The following is a 14,726-nucleotide window of genomic DNA, read 5'->3' as shown; positions in this document are numbered from 1 at the left end:
TCTTCCTTCTTTCTCCCTACTCTCTCTTCTTCCCTCTTTCTCCCTACTCTCTCTTCTTCTTCCCTCTTTCTCCCTGCTCTCTCTTCTTCTTCCCTTTCTATTCTTCCCTCTTTCTCCTTACTCTCATTCTTCTCCACTTTCTGTCACCCCCCTTCCCATGTTCCCTCTCTTTTCTTTCTTACTCTCCCTTCTTTCTCTCATTCTTCTTTCCCTCTTTCCTCCTCATTGTCCATCTATGCAGTAAATTGCAGTCAGACCCTCTGTCTCTGTTCTATCCCCTTTCTCTCATTAGGAGATATTCAGATAGTTCAGCCATTATGCACAGCAGTCTTTCTCCGTCTGCCTGACCCTCCAAGCTTCCTCTCTTCCCTCCTCAGAATACTAATCTTGCCAGATTCTCACTTTCTCCCATTGACATATATGTGTCTCTTTTCATACTCTCCCAGAATGAGAATTGCTTGCTGCGCTTTCACACTTTTTTCTCTAGCTCTCACCCTCTTGCCTCCGGTTCCCTTCCTCACCCCCCCCCCACCTCCGGTCTCCATCATTCCCCCCCCTCCTGTTGCTCTACTTGTTCCCCCCTCCCTTGCTTCTTCACTGAGTCCTTCCACTCAACTGTCTGTGAATAAAAAGCGTTTAGCTTTCAGCTCCACCTCCCCTCCAGTGATTGAGGATTTGCAGAAGCGAGCTGTACATGATATAGATCTAGAGGTATAGCTGTGTGGTCAGGGAAAGGGCTGAGAAATGATTGCCTCCCTATATCTGCTGTGCTCCAGGTCTTGATGGTCATCCCATGCACCCACCTGTTCCTCCCAGCCTCTCCATCTCCTATGGTCCTATAGGTTGAAGAATGGAGCTGTCCCCCTACAGATACCATGCTCAATGGATGAACCACTTTGATGTGAAGTGCTGAAGACCTTTCTAACAAGTTTGACAGCTATGAGATTTCTATCCCTTGGGGTCCAATTCACCTTGGAAGGGTTTCTTACCTAGCAGACTTGTAGAAGGTCTTTTCCAACCTGGAATTAACAATTCCCTTATCATTCCTGCCTTTCCGAAAGCTCAATTCCCATGCAGTCTACTAGGTAGGGTATTGTTACCCAGCCCCTCCCCTGCATCTCTCAACACAGGATTGGCCGCTCTTGCCCTGCAGGTGAACTGCTACCGGAATATAGGAGTGGAGAAGCAGTGATAGGTGTAGGCTACCTTGAATCACTCCTTTAAATGAATGGACATGCTCAGCTGAGGGAACAAGATCTCAGAAGAGGATTTGGCAGCTGAAGTTCCCAGAGGAAAGTAAGAGCGAACAGGTGACACCATGGAGATGGAGAAGGATGTGCAGCCTCTGCCGCCACGCTATAGGTTCCGTGACCTGCTGATGGGGGATTGGCAGCAAGATGACAGGTAACAGAGAGTTAATTCTTTTTTTCATCTGACAATGGCGAGGACAATGTGTGCCGTAACCACAGCAAGCAGTTATAAGTGGCTTAGGTCTAGATGCCTTGTTAAGGGGGCCTGAGTGCCTCCCCCAAAATGCCACCCGTTTGTTATCATAGATTCCTCGATAAAGTCATTCTTCCATTCTTAATACAGTTCACAGTGCTGAAAATGTCTTCCTTTTGATTCTAGATCTCAAATATGCTGTTTATGGGGTTTGAATCCATTTTTTAAAAGTAATTTACATAACCTCGAAGCTTGTTCCACAAAGCTAATATGCAGAACATTGAGCCAACTGCCCTTAGCTCCTGAACTCGAAGGAGCTTACAATCTAAGATCCTCACCACATAAAAGCAGGAAGGCTAGTTGGATGGAAGCCAGTTAACCTGTCAGTGTATCTTTGCATTGTGAGAGGGAAGAGAAGTACACAGAAGCAAAGAAATACATGGACAGCACAGTGGCTAAATGGTTAGCATGTCCACCTGGCAGTACTAGGGTCATTGGCTCAAATCCCAACCATGCCACCACCTGCCTGGAGTTTGCATGTTCTCCCTGTGTCTGAGTGGGTTTCCTCCGGGTACTCCGGTTTCCTCCTACAATCCAAAGACATGCTGGTAGGTTAATTGGATCCTGTCTAAATTGGCTCTAGTATGTATATATATTATTAATATTATTATAATACAGGATTTATATAGCGCCAACAGTTTGCTCAGCGCTTTACAATATAATGGGAGACAATACAGCAACAATACAGTTCAACACAAGAGGGATAGGAGAGCCTGATCCTGGGAGCTTACAATCTAAGAGGGAGGGGCTAGTGGTACTAAAGGTAGTAACTGTGGGGGATGGGCTGGTAGGAGGAGTGATTTTGTATAGAGAGGTGGTGGTGGGTTATCAGCTAGTTATTATTATTATACAGGATTTATATAGCGCCAACAGTTTGCTCAGCGCTTTACAATATAACGGGAGACAATACAGCAACAATACAGTTCAATACAAAAGGGATAGGAGGGCCTGATCCTTGGAGCTTATGTATAAATTTGAGTTAGGGACCTTAGATTGTACGCCCCTTGAGGGTCAGGGACTGATAGGAATGTACAATATATATGTAAAGCGCTGCGTAAATTGACGGCGCTATATAAGTACCTGTAATAAATAAACAGAAACACAGGAGAACATACAATTGACATGCAGACGGTGCCCTGGTAGGAACTGAACCCAGGTCCCCAGTGCTGCAAGCCGAGAGGGCTAATCTTTTAACCTCAGTGTTGTCCCATTCTGCCTTTTGGATTCTAAAGCCAGAATACAAGACTGCCTGATTGCTGATTGGTTACTGTAGGTTACTGTACATCACACCCTTTGCAGTATTATTACATAAGCCCATAAATACTCTACATGACACTCCATGCAGTAAAGCCAAAAGCAATGATGATGCTCGAGTGCAATGACTTCCAGCAACTAGTCAGTCTTCAGTTTACTGAGGTCAGGTCAGAGACATATTACATTTGTTGCTATGGGAACTCCACATCACTTCTCTGAATGATTATTAAAGAATAATTCTAGGCATCTGCATGCTATACTGCATATAGTTACATTGCTACAGCTTGGACCAGTGTGCCTATGTAAGTACCATACCTGGCCAATGCCCTTGGAAGTTAGAACCCACCAAGGCAGACAACGCTACTTCACTGATCTCCACTTGGTTTAGGGTCCTGTGCTGAGCGGCTGGCCTTATGCATTCTGAACACAGGAGGTCAGCCTCTCAACACATTGCATTGCATTTTCTGCATGAGTGCAAAGTGCTCACTGATTGGACAAGTTGGAGAGCGTGACTCATCTCCCCACCTCTTTATCTCGTCTAATCAGAGAATGCATTCATTCATAACAAGATTAGAATGAGTCTGCCCCAATAGAAAGACTAAGGATTGGCTGAGTTTCCTCTTAATAACATACAATGCAGAAGGCATGCTTCTAAGTCTTTAACATTGACAAAGTTCAGATCTAGTTTACAACAGATAGTGAGTTCTGTCAGCACAGTACAAACAGGGTTAATTATGGCGAACATTGGCTCCACCAGCCCACTCATAAACAAAGAGAACTAAGTAACATTTTGGGGTTGGGGTTATCAGAAAAGAGCCAAGATGGTAAAAAACAATCTTTCAATATTTTTGAACTCATGCTATGTGAATGAGAACATGTGACACATATAATGTAGGTGTTTTCCCAATGTGGCTGCAAAGCTGGAAATACACTTTAAAGTTAAAGTGATATTATACTCTTAGTTTTTAAGCACTTTCAGCAGCTGATTTAATCACTTGCTGAGTATGCAGCTTTGGTTCTTTAACCCTTGCCTATCTTCCAGTTTAACCACTTGCCCTCCAGAGGATTTACCCCCCCCCCCTCCCTGACCAGGCCATTTTTTGCATTGCGTTACTTTAACTGACAATTGCGCGGTCATGCAAAGCTGTACATAAATTAAATTTATGTTGTTTTTTTTCCCACAAATAGAGATGTCTTTTGGTGTTATTTGATCACCTGTGTGTTTTTTATTTTTGTGCTATAATCAAAAAAGACCGACAATTTTGAGAAATAAAATAACAATATTTTAGACTTTTTTGCTATAAAACATGTCCAGTAAAAAAATTAAATAAATAAAATTTTGTCAGAAATTTAGGCCAAAATGTATTCTGCTAAAAAAAAATCCCAATACATGTAAATTAATTGGTTTACGTGACAGTTATAGCATTTACAAATGGCGATATATATATTGGAAATTTTATTATTTTTTTTTATACTGGTAATGGTGGCGAGATTATAGCGAGACTGCAGCGGGCATTTTGACACTAGGGGGGAACTGCCACTGACATCCCAATGACACTAATACAGTGATCAGTGCTCATAAAAAGTGCTGACACTGTACTAATGACACTGGGCAGGAAGGGGTTTACATCTGGGGTGATCAAAGGGTTAACTGTGTGCTGTGTTTTACATCATGTGCTGTGTGTTTTACTTGGAAAACATGCTGCTGTGTATTTCTCTGCCGTGCAGAGAAATACACAGCAGCATAATGTTGCTGGCAGGAGAGAGGCCTGTGTTGTTTACACACAGGTCTCTCCCGTCAGTGTTACTTGGCAATCGCTGGGTGCCGGAGGGGAATGTCCGGCTGGGTCCCGATGATTGACATCTGTAGCTGCCAATGGGGGCATGCGCCCCCTACCTGGAAATGTAAATCACATGTATATATGTGATTTTGCGCAGCCCTGCCTGGTGGCGGGAAGCTGTTAAAGTGATAATAAAGGGTCATTTTTTTGTTATACTTACCTGCCCCATGCAATGGTTTTGCACACAGCAGCCCGATTCTCCTCTTTTTTTCGGGTTCCCTGCCGACGCTCCAGGCTCCTCCGCCACGCAGCGGGCCCCCTTAGGAAGCTGCTTTCTATAGGGGCACTCGTGTGGGCTCGCTCCCAAGCAGGGCTGTTTGTGCCTATTCAGATACACAGCCAGGCTTGGCCCCGCCCCCTGCTCAGAGGTTTTGACTGACAGCAACAGGATTCAATGGTTCCCGCTGCTCTCTGCTAAGCCTATGAGAGCTGGGAGAGGAGAGAAGAGCTGCTGCAGAGTGCACAGCATTGATCAGGTGATTATTTAGGGGGCGGGGGCTGCACTTAAAAGGTTTTTACCCTAATGCATAGAATGCATTAAGGTAAAAAATTTTTTTACCTTTACAACCACTTTAAGCTGGTACCACAACCACTGCCCCAGGTTTTCTGTTTCAGGATGGCTCCTTTCTCTTGCAGTATTATATGGAGCCATTCTTGTATGCAGCGACTAGAGTTTTGTTTCCCTACACTGTGTGCGTCAATAGAAACACACATCCCTGTCGCCTAGCAAGGTACCCGCATGCTTTTGTCTCTTCCTCCCCCCCTCACTTCTCCAAGCTAACAGATTGACTTCAGACCAGGGGCTGACCATTTGAGCGCTCGGTCCAGTATGGGGCCCCATGAGATGACCCTGGTACCTTTCATTGTCTTTTTCATAGGCTTTTTTGGGTGTGGGTGAGGACACAGGGGCCCCATGATCCCACCAAGGCAGACAACGCTACTTCAGTGATCTTCACTTGGTTTAGGGTCCTGTGCTGAGCGGCTGGCCTATTGCCCGGGGGCCCCATGAGTGGTCAGTCTGCCCCTGCTTCAGACTGCATTGTCCATCTCTTTCCTGTAAAGATTGGAAGTTCAGGGAAGCAGCACTAAGAGAGCAGGAGCCAGCAGCATTGAAAGCTGTAAACTGTGTTACTACTTTAAGTTCTTTTATATACATCAGGTCCTACGTTGATGAGCTTTGTGGCGATGTCATCAGTTTGAAATGCCTCCCAGATGATTCAGAATTCATTGATGGGTGCATTTGACCTGTTTCAAATGGGATTTGCATGGGAATTCCTTGTATGGGAATGCAAAATCTATTTAAAGCGAACAAAAGCTTGTCAACACAGGTACTAATGTTGGCCACCTACACAACAAATGTGAATTGTAGAGAGATGAAATATGTGTGCGTTCTTAATGTGAAAATATGTAGAATGTAGAACCTAAGCCAATTGTAAAGCTGGCCTCACGTTATAACTTCTTCTTTCAATACATTTTCCCATTTTGTACCATTCAACTTGACTTTAGTAGATTGTGCATTCAGATTGTAATTATGTGTATCCAGCTTCGGATTCCCAGCAAGCCGCATAATACGTGAGCAGACACCACATGTTGCCTGAGCTCTGGTTCACTCCTGAGCAATTTGAAGCACTTTTCTGGAAGAACTTCATGGTCTGACATGGAGATTTCCAATGTTTCCTGTGATGCTCGTTCACGCCCGAAGCATTGTGTTGCTTGAAACATGTCACTTGCAGCTCCAAAAAAGTGTTTGGTCCTTATAGACTTCAATGAAAGTGTCTAAAAATGCACATAATGAATGGCTTAAATTAAAAAGCATTTACAAACAGGCATGAAAAACCCTCCAAAAACACCTGAAGAAGCTTAAAGTGGAGGTAAATCTCAGACATGAAATATGAACAAAGTACATCCCTCTCTATAGTGTGTACTACATTTTGTCATGTTACAACCAAAGATGTAAATGTATTTTATTGGGATTTTATGTGATAGACCAACACAAAGTGACACAAATTTGTGAAGTGGAAGGAAAATGAGAAATGGTTTTCAACATTTTTTACAAATAAATCTCTGAAAAGTGTGGCGGCATTTGTATTCAGCCCCTGGAATCAATACTTTGTAGGACCCCCTTTCTCTGCAATTCCAGCTGCAAGTCTTTTTGGGGATGTCTCTACCAGCTTTGCACATCTAGAGAGGGACATTTCTGCCCATTCTTCTTTGCAGAATATCTCAAGCTCTGTCAGATTGGATGGAGAGCGCCTGTGAACAGCAATTTTGAAGTCTTGTCATGGATTCTCAGTTGGATTTAGGTCTGGACTGTGACTGGGCCATTCTAACACATGAATATGCTTTGATCTAAACCATTCCATTGTAGCTCTAGCTGGATGTTTAGGGTCGTTGTCCTGCTGGAAGGTGACCCTCCGCCCCGGTCTCAAGTCTTTTGCAGACTCTAACATGTTTTCTTCTAAGATTGCCCTGTATTTGGCTCCATCCATCTTCCCATCAACTATGAGCAGCTTCCCTGTCCCTGCTGAAGAAAAGCAAACCCACAACATGATGCCACCACCATGTTTCATGGTGGGGATGGTGTGTTCAGGGTGATGTGCAGTGTTAGTTTTCGGCCACAAATAGCATTTTGCTTTTAGGCCAAAAGGTTCAATTTTGGTCTCATCTGACCAGAGCACCTTCTTCCACATGTTTGCTGTGTCCCCCACATGGCTTCTCACAAACTGCAAATGGAACTTCTTATGGCTTTCTTTCAACAATGGCTTTCTTCTTGCCACTCTTCCATAAAGGCCAGATTAATGGAGTGCACGACTAATAGTTGTCCTGTGGACAGATTCTCCCCCGAGCTGTGGATCTCTGCAGCTCCTCCAGAGTTACCATGGGCCTCTTGGCTGCTTCTCTGATTAATGCTCTCCTTGCCCGGCCTGTCAGTTTAGGTGGACGGCCATGTCTTGGTAGGTTTGCAGTTGTGCCATACTCTTTCCATTTTCGGATGATGGATTGAACAGTGCTCTGTGAGATGTTCAAAGCTTGGGATATTTTTTAATAACCTAGCCGTGCTTTAAACTTCTCCACAACTTTATCCCTGACCTGTCTGGTGTGTTCCTTGGCCTTCATGATGCTGTTTGTTCACTAATGTTCTCTAACAAACCTCTGAGAGCTTCACAGAACAGCTGTATTTATACTGAGATTAAATTACACACAGGTGGACTCTAATTAGGTGACTTCTAGAGGCAATTGGTTTCACTTGGTTTAGTTGGGGTTATCAGAGTAAAGGGGGCTGAATACAAATGCACACCACACTTTTCAGATATTTATTTGTAAAGATATTTGAAATCCATTTATCATTTTCCTTCCATTTCACAATTATGTGCCACTTTGTGTTGATCTATCACATAAAATCCCAATAAAATACATTTACGTTTTAAGTTGTAACATGACAAATTGTGGAAAATTTCAAGGGGTATGAATACTTTTTCAAGGCACTGTATGTGTAATTTCTGTCTGCTGCTTTGTTCCTTAGCTATTTGCTTGAGTCACTTCTGATTTTCCTGACACCAAGAGAAAAATGGTGACAGGGGAGGGACTTCCAGCAGATTGACAGCCTCAGCTCTGTTCCTGTGAGCTGTGTGAAGGGGGTGTGTCTCTTCTCTCCAATCAGCTCTCAGAGCTCTCAGACAAGCTTTATTTATTCAGCACTTTGAACAGATGTGGAGAAGAGAATACTACAGATAAACAGGTACAACTTATATGGGTGGATTTGTTTCATTTCTGTGTATCACCTGAGGCCAGTCACTCACGTAAGGTTTTATAACCACTTTAGGCTCAAGTACTGTATGAACCAAACCTCAATGCATCTTTGTCACTGCCAAATAGTCTTCTTTGTACCTGGTGAACCCCATGACTGTGAGCACACAGTGTAACTGAGGCTTGGACTTTAGAGCTGACCAGGAAATCTGCCATGCTTTCCTACAACCCTGCTATTCAATAAGGGAGCAACAGCTGGTAATAATTCTACTGAGCAAACAAAATGGCCACTGCCCCAATCTATAACTGGCCTTCACAGCAAAGAGCACACGGAAGGGCGACGCATTTCAAACAACTATGGAGAAAAATTCCCAGCTCACCTTACCAACCAGCCTACAACCAACCAAATTGTCCTGTCTAACAGTTTGTGTTAAAAACAGGGCTTTAACTTGCACACATTTGCAAATACATGTGTAAGCTGCAGAGCCTCTTCATGGCACCCTGATATTCTGCAGTTCGTAACTCTAGAAATCTTGAAAGCCTCTATAGTAGAAGCACATGTATCATAATGGATAGACTGAGGGCAGGTGAGCCTGGAGGGAGCCCACCCCTCCTTAAAGGCACAGGGGCGCACTGAACACCCAGCATATACAGTGAAGGAAATAAGTATTTGATCCCCTGCTGATTGTGAATGTTTGCCCACGCACAAAGAAATGATCAGTCTAAAATTCGAATGGGACAATGGATGGGACAATGTACCGTCAAATCTTGGGTGAGAACCTTCTTCCCTCAGCCAGGGCATTGAAAATGGGTCGTGGATGGGTGTTCCAGCATGACAATGACCCAAAACATATGGCCAGGGCAACAAAAGAGTGGCTCAAGACGAAGCACATTAAGGTCCTGGAGTGGCCTAGCCAGTCTCCAGACCTTAATCCGACTGAAAATCTGTGGAGGGAGCTGAAAGTTCGAGTTGCCAAACATCAGTCACCAACCTTAGTGACTTGGAGAGGATCTGCCAAGAGGAGTGGGCCAAAATCCCTCCTGAGATGTGTGCAAACCTGGTGGCCAACTACAGGAAACGTTTGACCTCTGTGATTGCCAACAAGGGATTTGCCACCAAGTACTAAGTCATGTTTTGTGAAGGGGATCAAATACTTATTTCCCTCATGAACATGCAAATCAGTCATCATTTGTTAGACATGCATTTCTTTTAATTTTTTTGTTGCTATTCTGTCTCTCAGTGTTACAATACACCTACCAATCGATTTTTAGACTGATCATTTCTTTGTGAGGGGCGAACATTCAAAATCAGCAGGGGATCAAATACTTATTTCCTTCACTGTAACACAATGGCAGCCAAGGTATCCAGTACTCCCCCTCACCAATATGTCAACAGTACAAACAAATAGCCACTGCCCCAATCTACCAATCAATAACTGACCCTCACAGCAAGGAGCACATGGAAGGGCAACCCATGTCAAACAGTAGAAGAGAAAAATTCCCAGCTCAACTTACCAACCAGCCTGCAAACAAACCAAATTAGCCTGCCAAACAGTTTGCGATAACAACAGGGGTTTATGTAGCACACATTTGCAAATACATGTGTAAGCTGCAGAGCCTCTTCATGGCACCCTGATATTCTGCAGTTCGTAACTCTAGAAATCTTGAGAGCCTCCATAGTAGAAGCACATGTATCATAATGGATAGACTGAGGGCAGGTGAGCCTGAAGGGAGCCCACCCCTCCTTAAAGGCACAGGGGCGCACTGAACACCCAGAAAAATTCCCAGCTCACCTTACCAACCAGCCTGGAACCAACCGACCGAATTGTCCTGTCTAAAAGTATGCGTTAAAAACAGGGGGTTAGCTTGCACACATTTTACAAATACATGCGTAAGCTGTAGAGCCTCTTCATGGCACCCCAATGTTCTGCAGTCCCTAACTGTATAAATTTTGAGAGCCTCCATAGAAGGAGCACATGTATCTTAATGGATAGACTGAGGGCAGGTGAGCTTGGAGGGAGCCCAGCCCTCCTTAAAGGCACAGGGGCGCACTGGACACCCAGCATATAGCACAATGGCAGCCAAGGTGTCCAGTGCTCCCCTCCACCAATGTCAACAGTACAAACAAACAGCCACTGGCCCAGTCTACCAATCTATAACTGGCCTTCACAGCAAGGAACACATGGAAGGGCGACGCATGCCAAACAATAAAAGAGAAAAATTCCCAGCTCACCTTACCAACCAGCCTGCAACCAACCGACCGAATTGTCCTGTCTAACAGTATGCGTTAAAAACAGGGGGTTAGCTTGCGCACATTTTACAAATACATGCGTAAGCTGTAGAGCCTCTTCATGGCACCCCAATGTTCTGAAGTTCCTAACTCTATAAATTTTGAGAGCCTTCATAGAAGGAGCACATGTATCATAATGGATAGACTGAGGGCAGGTGAGGTTGGAGGGAGCCCAACCCTCCTTAAAAGGCACATGGTCGCACTGGACACCCAGCATATAGCACAATGGCAGCCAAGGTGTCCAGTGCGCCCCTCCACCAATGTCAACAGTACAAACAAATAGCCACTGCCCCAATCTACCAATCTATAACTGGCCTTCACAGCAAGCAGCACATGGAAGTGCGACGCATGCCAAACAATTAAAGAGAAAAATTCCCAGCTCACCTTACCAACCAGCCTGCAACCAACCGAACTGTCCTGTCTAACAGTATGTGTTAAAAACAGGGGTTAGCTTGCCCACATTTGCAAATTATTGCGTAAGCTGCAGAGCCTCTTCAGGGCACCCCAATATTAGGCAAGCAAGAAAAATCCAATTTACAGTCTATTAGGAAGGGGTTAATTTAGCCCCTAGGATGATCTGGGAGACTCCGTCAGAATTCTGGGAGCACACAAGGAAAGACCACAGAGGCAGGTTGGCTCTAAGTGTGCTCCTTTATTGGTAGCAAAAGAAGGAATTAAATACAGACAGTAATGGAGGGAGGATGTCTCTCCATCCAATCAGATTATTACAACCAATATCAATTCCACCAATCAGAACATCATTAGCTAAGCATATTTTATAACATGATCTCATTCTAATAGTTAATATATAAAAAGTGCAATGGTTTGCAGGAATCCAAAGTTCAGTATCTGTAGCTAGCTTGATATTACAGATTTTGGACCAGGTTGTCATGACCCATTAGAATTTGAATAAACAGTGGCTAGAATAAACATTCAGTATTGATTGGATCAAAGTTCTCTATCTGTGAGGGAGAATTAGATGTTGGTATTTTTCAGAATTATTAAAGTAGATTTTAGACAGGCATAAGAGATTAACCCTTTCCCCCACACAGTCTGGCATAAAAAAGCACTTCCTCAGAGCTCTGAGGAAGAAGGGACCCCCCCCCCCCTTCGAAACACGTCAGCTTGACCCTGAGAGTCTCTCTCCCCTTGTCAGGAATGGATTCACCACTGGTGGTGGGACTCACCTGCCATGTGGGCTGCAGTACCAGGGCTGGCCAGCAGGTGCTTTCAGCAGCCAGAAGCTCACTCCTGCAATCAAACCATCACCTGAGGCTGATAGCAGGAGGTGTATTTAAGGAATGGCCAGGCCTGCAGTCAGTGCCTTGGTGTTGTTTTCCATGAGCCCCTGTACCTGGTATCCTGTGTTCCTGTTCCTCTGCCTATCTTCTGTTGCCCACCTCTGCATTGTTGCTGACCGTCTCCTGTTTAACCCCTGGCTTGCCTGACCATCCTTCTGCTTGACACTCTGTACCGTGCTGCCCGTGAGTTACTGAACCCGACTTGTGACCCTGACCATTCTCTGCCTGCTCCTTCGGTACCTCGCTGCCCGCACGTTGCTGACCTGGCCTGCCTGACTACGCCTTACTTTACCCAGATGATCCATCCATCCATCCTGCACGGATCCAGCCATCCCTGCTCACAGCTTCTGCCTCTTCACATCAGTATATACTGTACCTCTGGCGGATCCCTCTACCACGAGCAGGTGTATTCAGGGGCCGCGACCTGGTTCCTGTCTGCTCCAAGTCCATCCCCACCATCAGGAGCCCTGGTGAATAAGCAGACTGGGACTTAGACTCCGCGCCCTGGGGAATCCTGTCCTGAGGACTGCTAGAGGTACCACCAGACGGTCGTTAACAGAACCATTAGGCCGGCCTGACCATTCCACCTCTCCAGCCCTGACTACGCCTGTGTTCCTGCACATACTAAGATTAGTGGAAGGTTGGTTTGTTTACTGCGCGTTGTATATTTGGGTGGCTAATAATAAATTGTATTGTTATTATATCATTCCTGAAGCCTGTTACTTCCCTGTGCCAGTCCACACATTTCTGGTCATACCCGGATCCCTGACACCCCTCTTGATGGGATTCGAACGTTTCTTCTAACCCAGTGTTTCATACTTGGATGTTATATGCCTTTTATATTGCTACTCTTGTGAGTATATCTCTGTAATAATAAATGTATTTATTGCCTACTGAGGTAATGCGCGAGGTTGGTGCGCTCTGTTCTTGTTCTCTACCACAGTCCGTATCGAGCTTCCCCAGCTTTGTCATATTGCCGCACAACCTTTGATCAGTGTTGGATGAACTTTACAATTTCTAATCATATACTGTCCAATCGGCCTTCCTCTGATCTGGGTCCCTGAGCACAGGAGGTGTTGGATTTGTGTCCACTGTATGCAGCATCTGGGCTGGCCATGCAGGGGGAATACATCAACATTTACATGGGGCTCAGATGCCTATGTGCAAGACCACTTAACAACATTTATCTCAGTTCCTGAAACTGGAAAGGTGGTAATTATTACATTAAAGTGTTTGTAAACCCTTACATATACTCAGTGAAGGGAATATCCATAGGTGTTACCAGGGGTGGACTGACCATTTGGAAACTCGGGCACTGCCTGAGGGCCCGGGGTCAGTGGGGGGCCCCATGAGATGCCCTTGGTACCTTTTTCATAGGTTTTTTTGAGTTTGGGCAAGGACACAGGGGCCCCATGATCCCCTATTGCCCGAGGCCCCATGAGTTGTCAGCCCGCCCCTGGGTGATACACTGAAATTAAACAGATCCTCCTACATAAATGTAATCTTTTAATCTGCAGCACTCTTACTTCTACATCCATTCAAAGTGTTGAAATTATAAATTTGTCTGAGAGTTCAGAAAAAAGTTGGCGGAGATATGAAGTTACACCCTGGTGAGCTCAGTGAGGAGAGTTCTAAGAGCTGATTGGAGGGAAAAGACACCCTCCTTTCACACAGCTCACAGGAACAGAGCTGAAGCTGTTAATCTACTGGAGGCCCCTCCTCTGTCACCATTTTTCTCTTGGTGTCAGGAAAACGTGTCAGACATGATTCATGCTGACAGCAGAGGAACAAAACAGCGGATAGAAATGAAACTTTGTGCTTTTAATTGCGACAAATTCACACTATAGAGGAATATGCTTTGTTAAAATTTCATGTCTGAGGTTTAAAACCACTTTAACTAATTTTGTGAGCCAGACATCCCTGATAACTTGTTGCCCCATCCCGTAATTTGGAGTCTTGACGTTTCTACATCTTTTGGAAAGCACAGATTTTTTTCCTGTTTAGCGCTACCCCCGCAAGCGGCTGCTTGATAATGCTTGTCCCCTAGGTTTGCCATGACTTTACAAGCCTGCTGACACCTCTGGGTTCAGACATATTTCAGCAGTATTGGATAATAATGCAAGAGACACAATTCTTTAGTAACACCTCTATACAGTGGCATCCCAAGGCAGGTGCGGGGGGTGCGCGCTGTACCGGATGATACCTACCTTACGGGGTGACACCAGACCAGCTCAACGGAAAGGTAAGTTGTAAAGCAAGCCGATGATCCCCGCAGGATGGATCGGATCTGTGGATTGAGTATAATGGATAGGAGTCTGATCCATTATGCTCCCCAATCCGCAGATCCCATCCATCCTGCGGGGATCGTCGGCTTGCTTTACAACTTACCTTTTCATGGAGCGGGTGTGGTGTCACCCCGTATAGGTTGCATGCCGACTATCCCCGCAGGATGGATCGGATCTGCGGATTGGGAAGCATATTGGATCGGACTCCTATCCGTTATGCTCAATCTGCAGATCCGATCCATCCTGCGGGGATCGTTCAAGGGGGTGTCACCAAGTGTTATCGCACCGGGTGACACCAACCCTAGGGACGCCCCTGCCTCTATATTAGGCTTGTTCAAAAGTGTATCCAAAGAATGAAGGTTTAGGAGGTACATCACCAGCTAACGCATAAAAGCAACACACTGATGAAATGGCAATAACTAAATAGCAACGATCACAAATGTTAGTTTGTAACTATGTAACCGCAACACCAGCAGTGGGACGGGGAAGAAAAGGCTTGTTGGAC

General features: G+C 45.0%; 1 protein-coding gene across 1 annotated transcript in view; it reads left to right on the top strand.

Annotated features, from left to right (window-relative positions):
- Positions 1 to 659: 659 nt before the first annotated feature.
- LOC149442223 (potassium channel subfamily T member 2-like) overlaps positions 660 to 14,726 on the top strand; it is a 419,624-nt gene continuing 405,557 nt past the window's right edge. The window contains exon 1 of the mRNA XM_089656330.1: positions 660 to 1,404. Within this exon, the coding sequence (XP_089512456.1) occupies positions 1,319 to 1,404 (86 nt within the window). The 5' untranslated portion in view covers positions 660 to 1,318. The remainder of the gene's footprint in view (positions 1,405 to 14,726) is intronic.

Source organism: Staurois parvus, unplaced genomic scaffold (assembly GCF_062004578.1).
Source record: "Staurois parvus isolate SC_StPar_1 unplaced genomic scaffold, SC_StPar_1.0 ptg000900l, whole genome shotgun sequence".
NCBI lineage: Eukaryota > Metazoa > Chordata > Amphibia > Anura > Ranidae > Staurois > Staurois parvus.
This window is presented reverse-complemented; position numbering and strand designations above follow the sequence as displayed.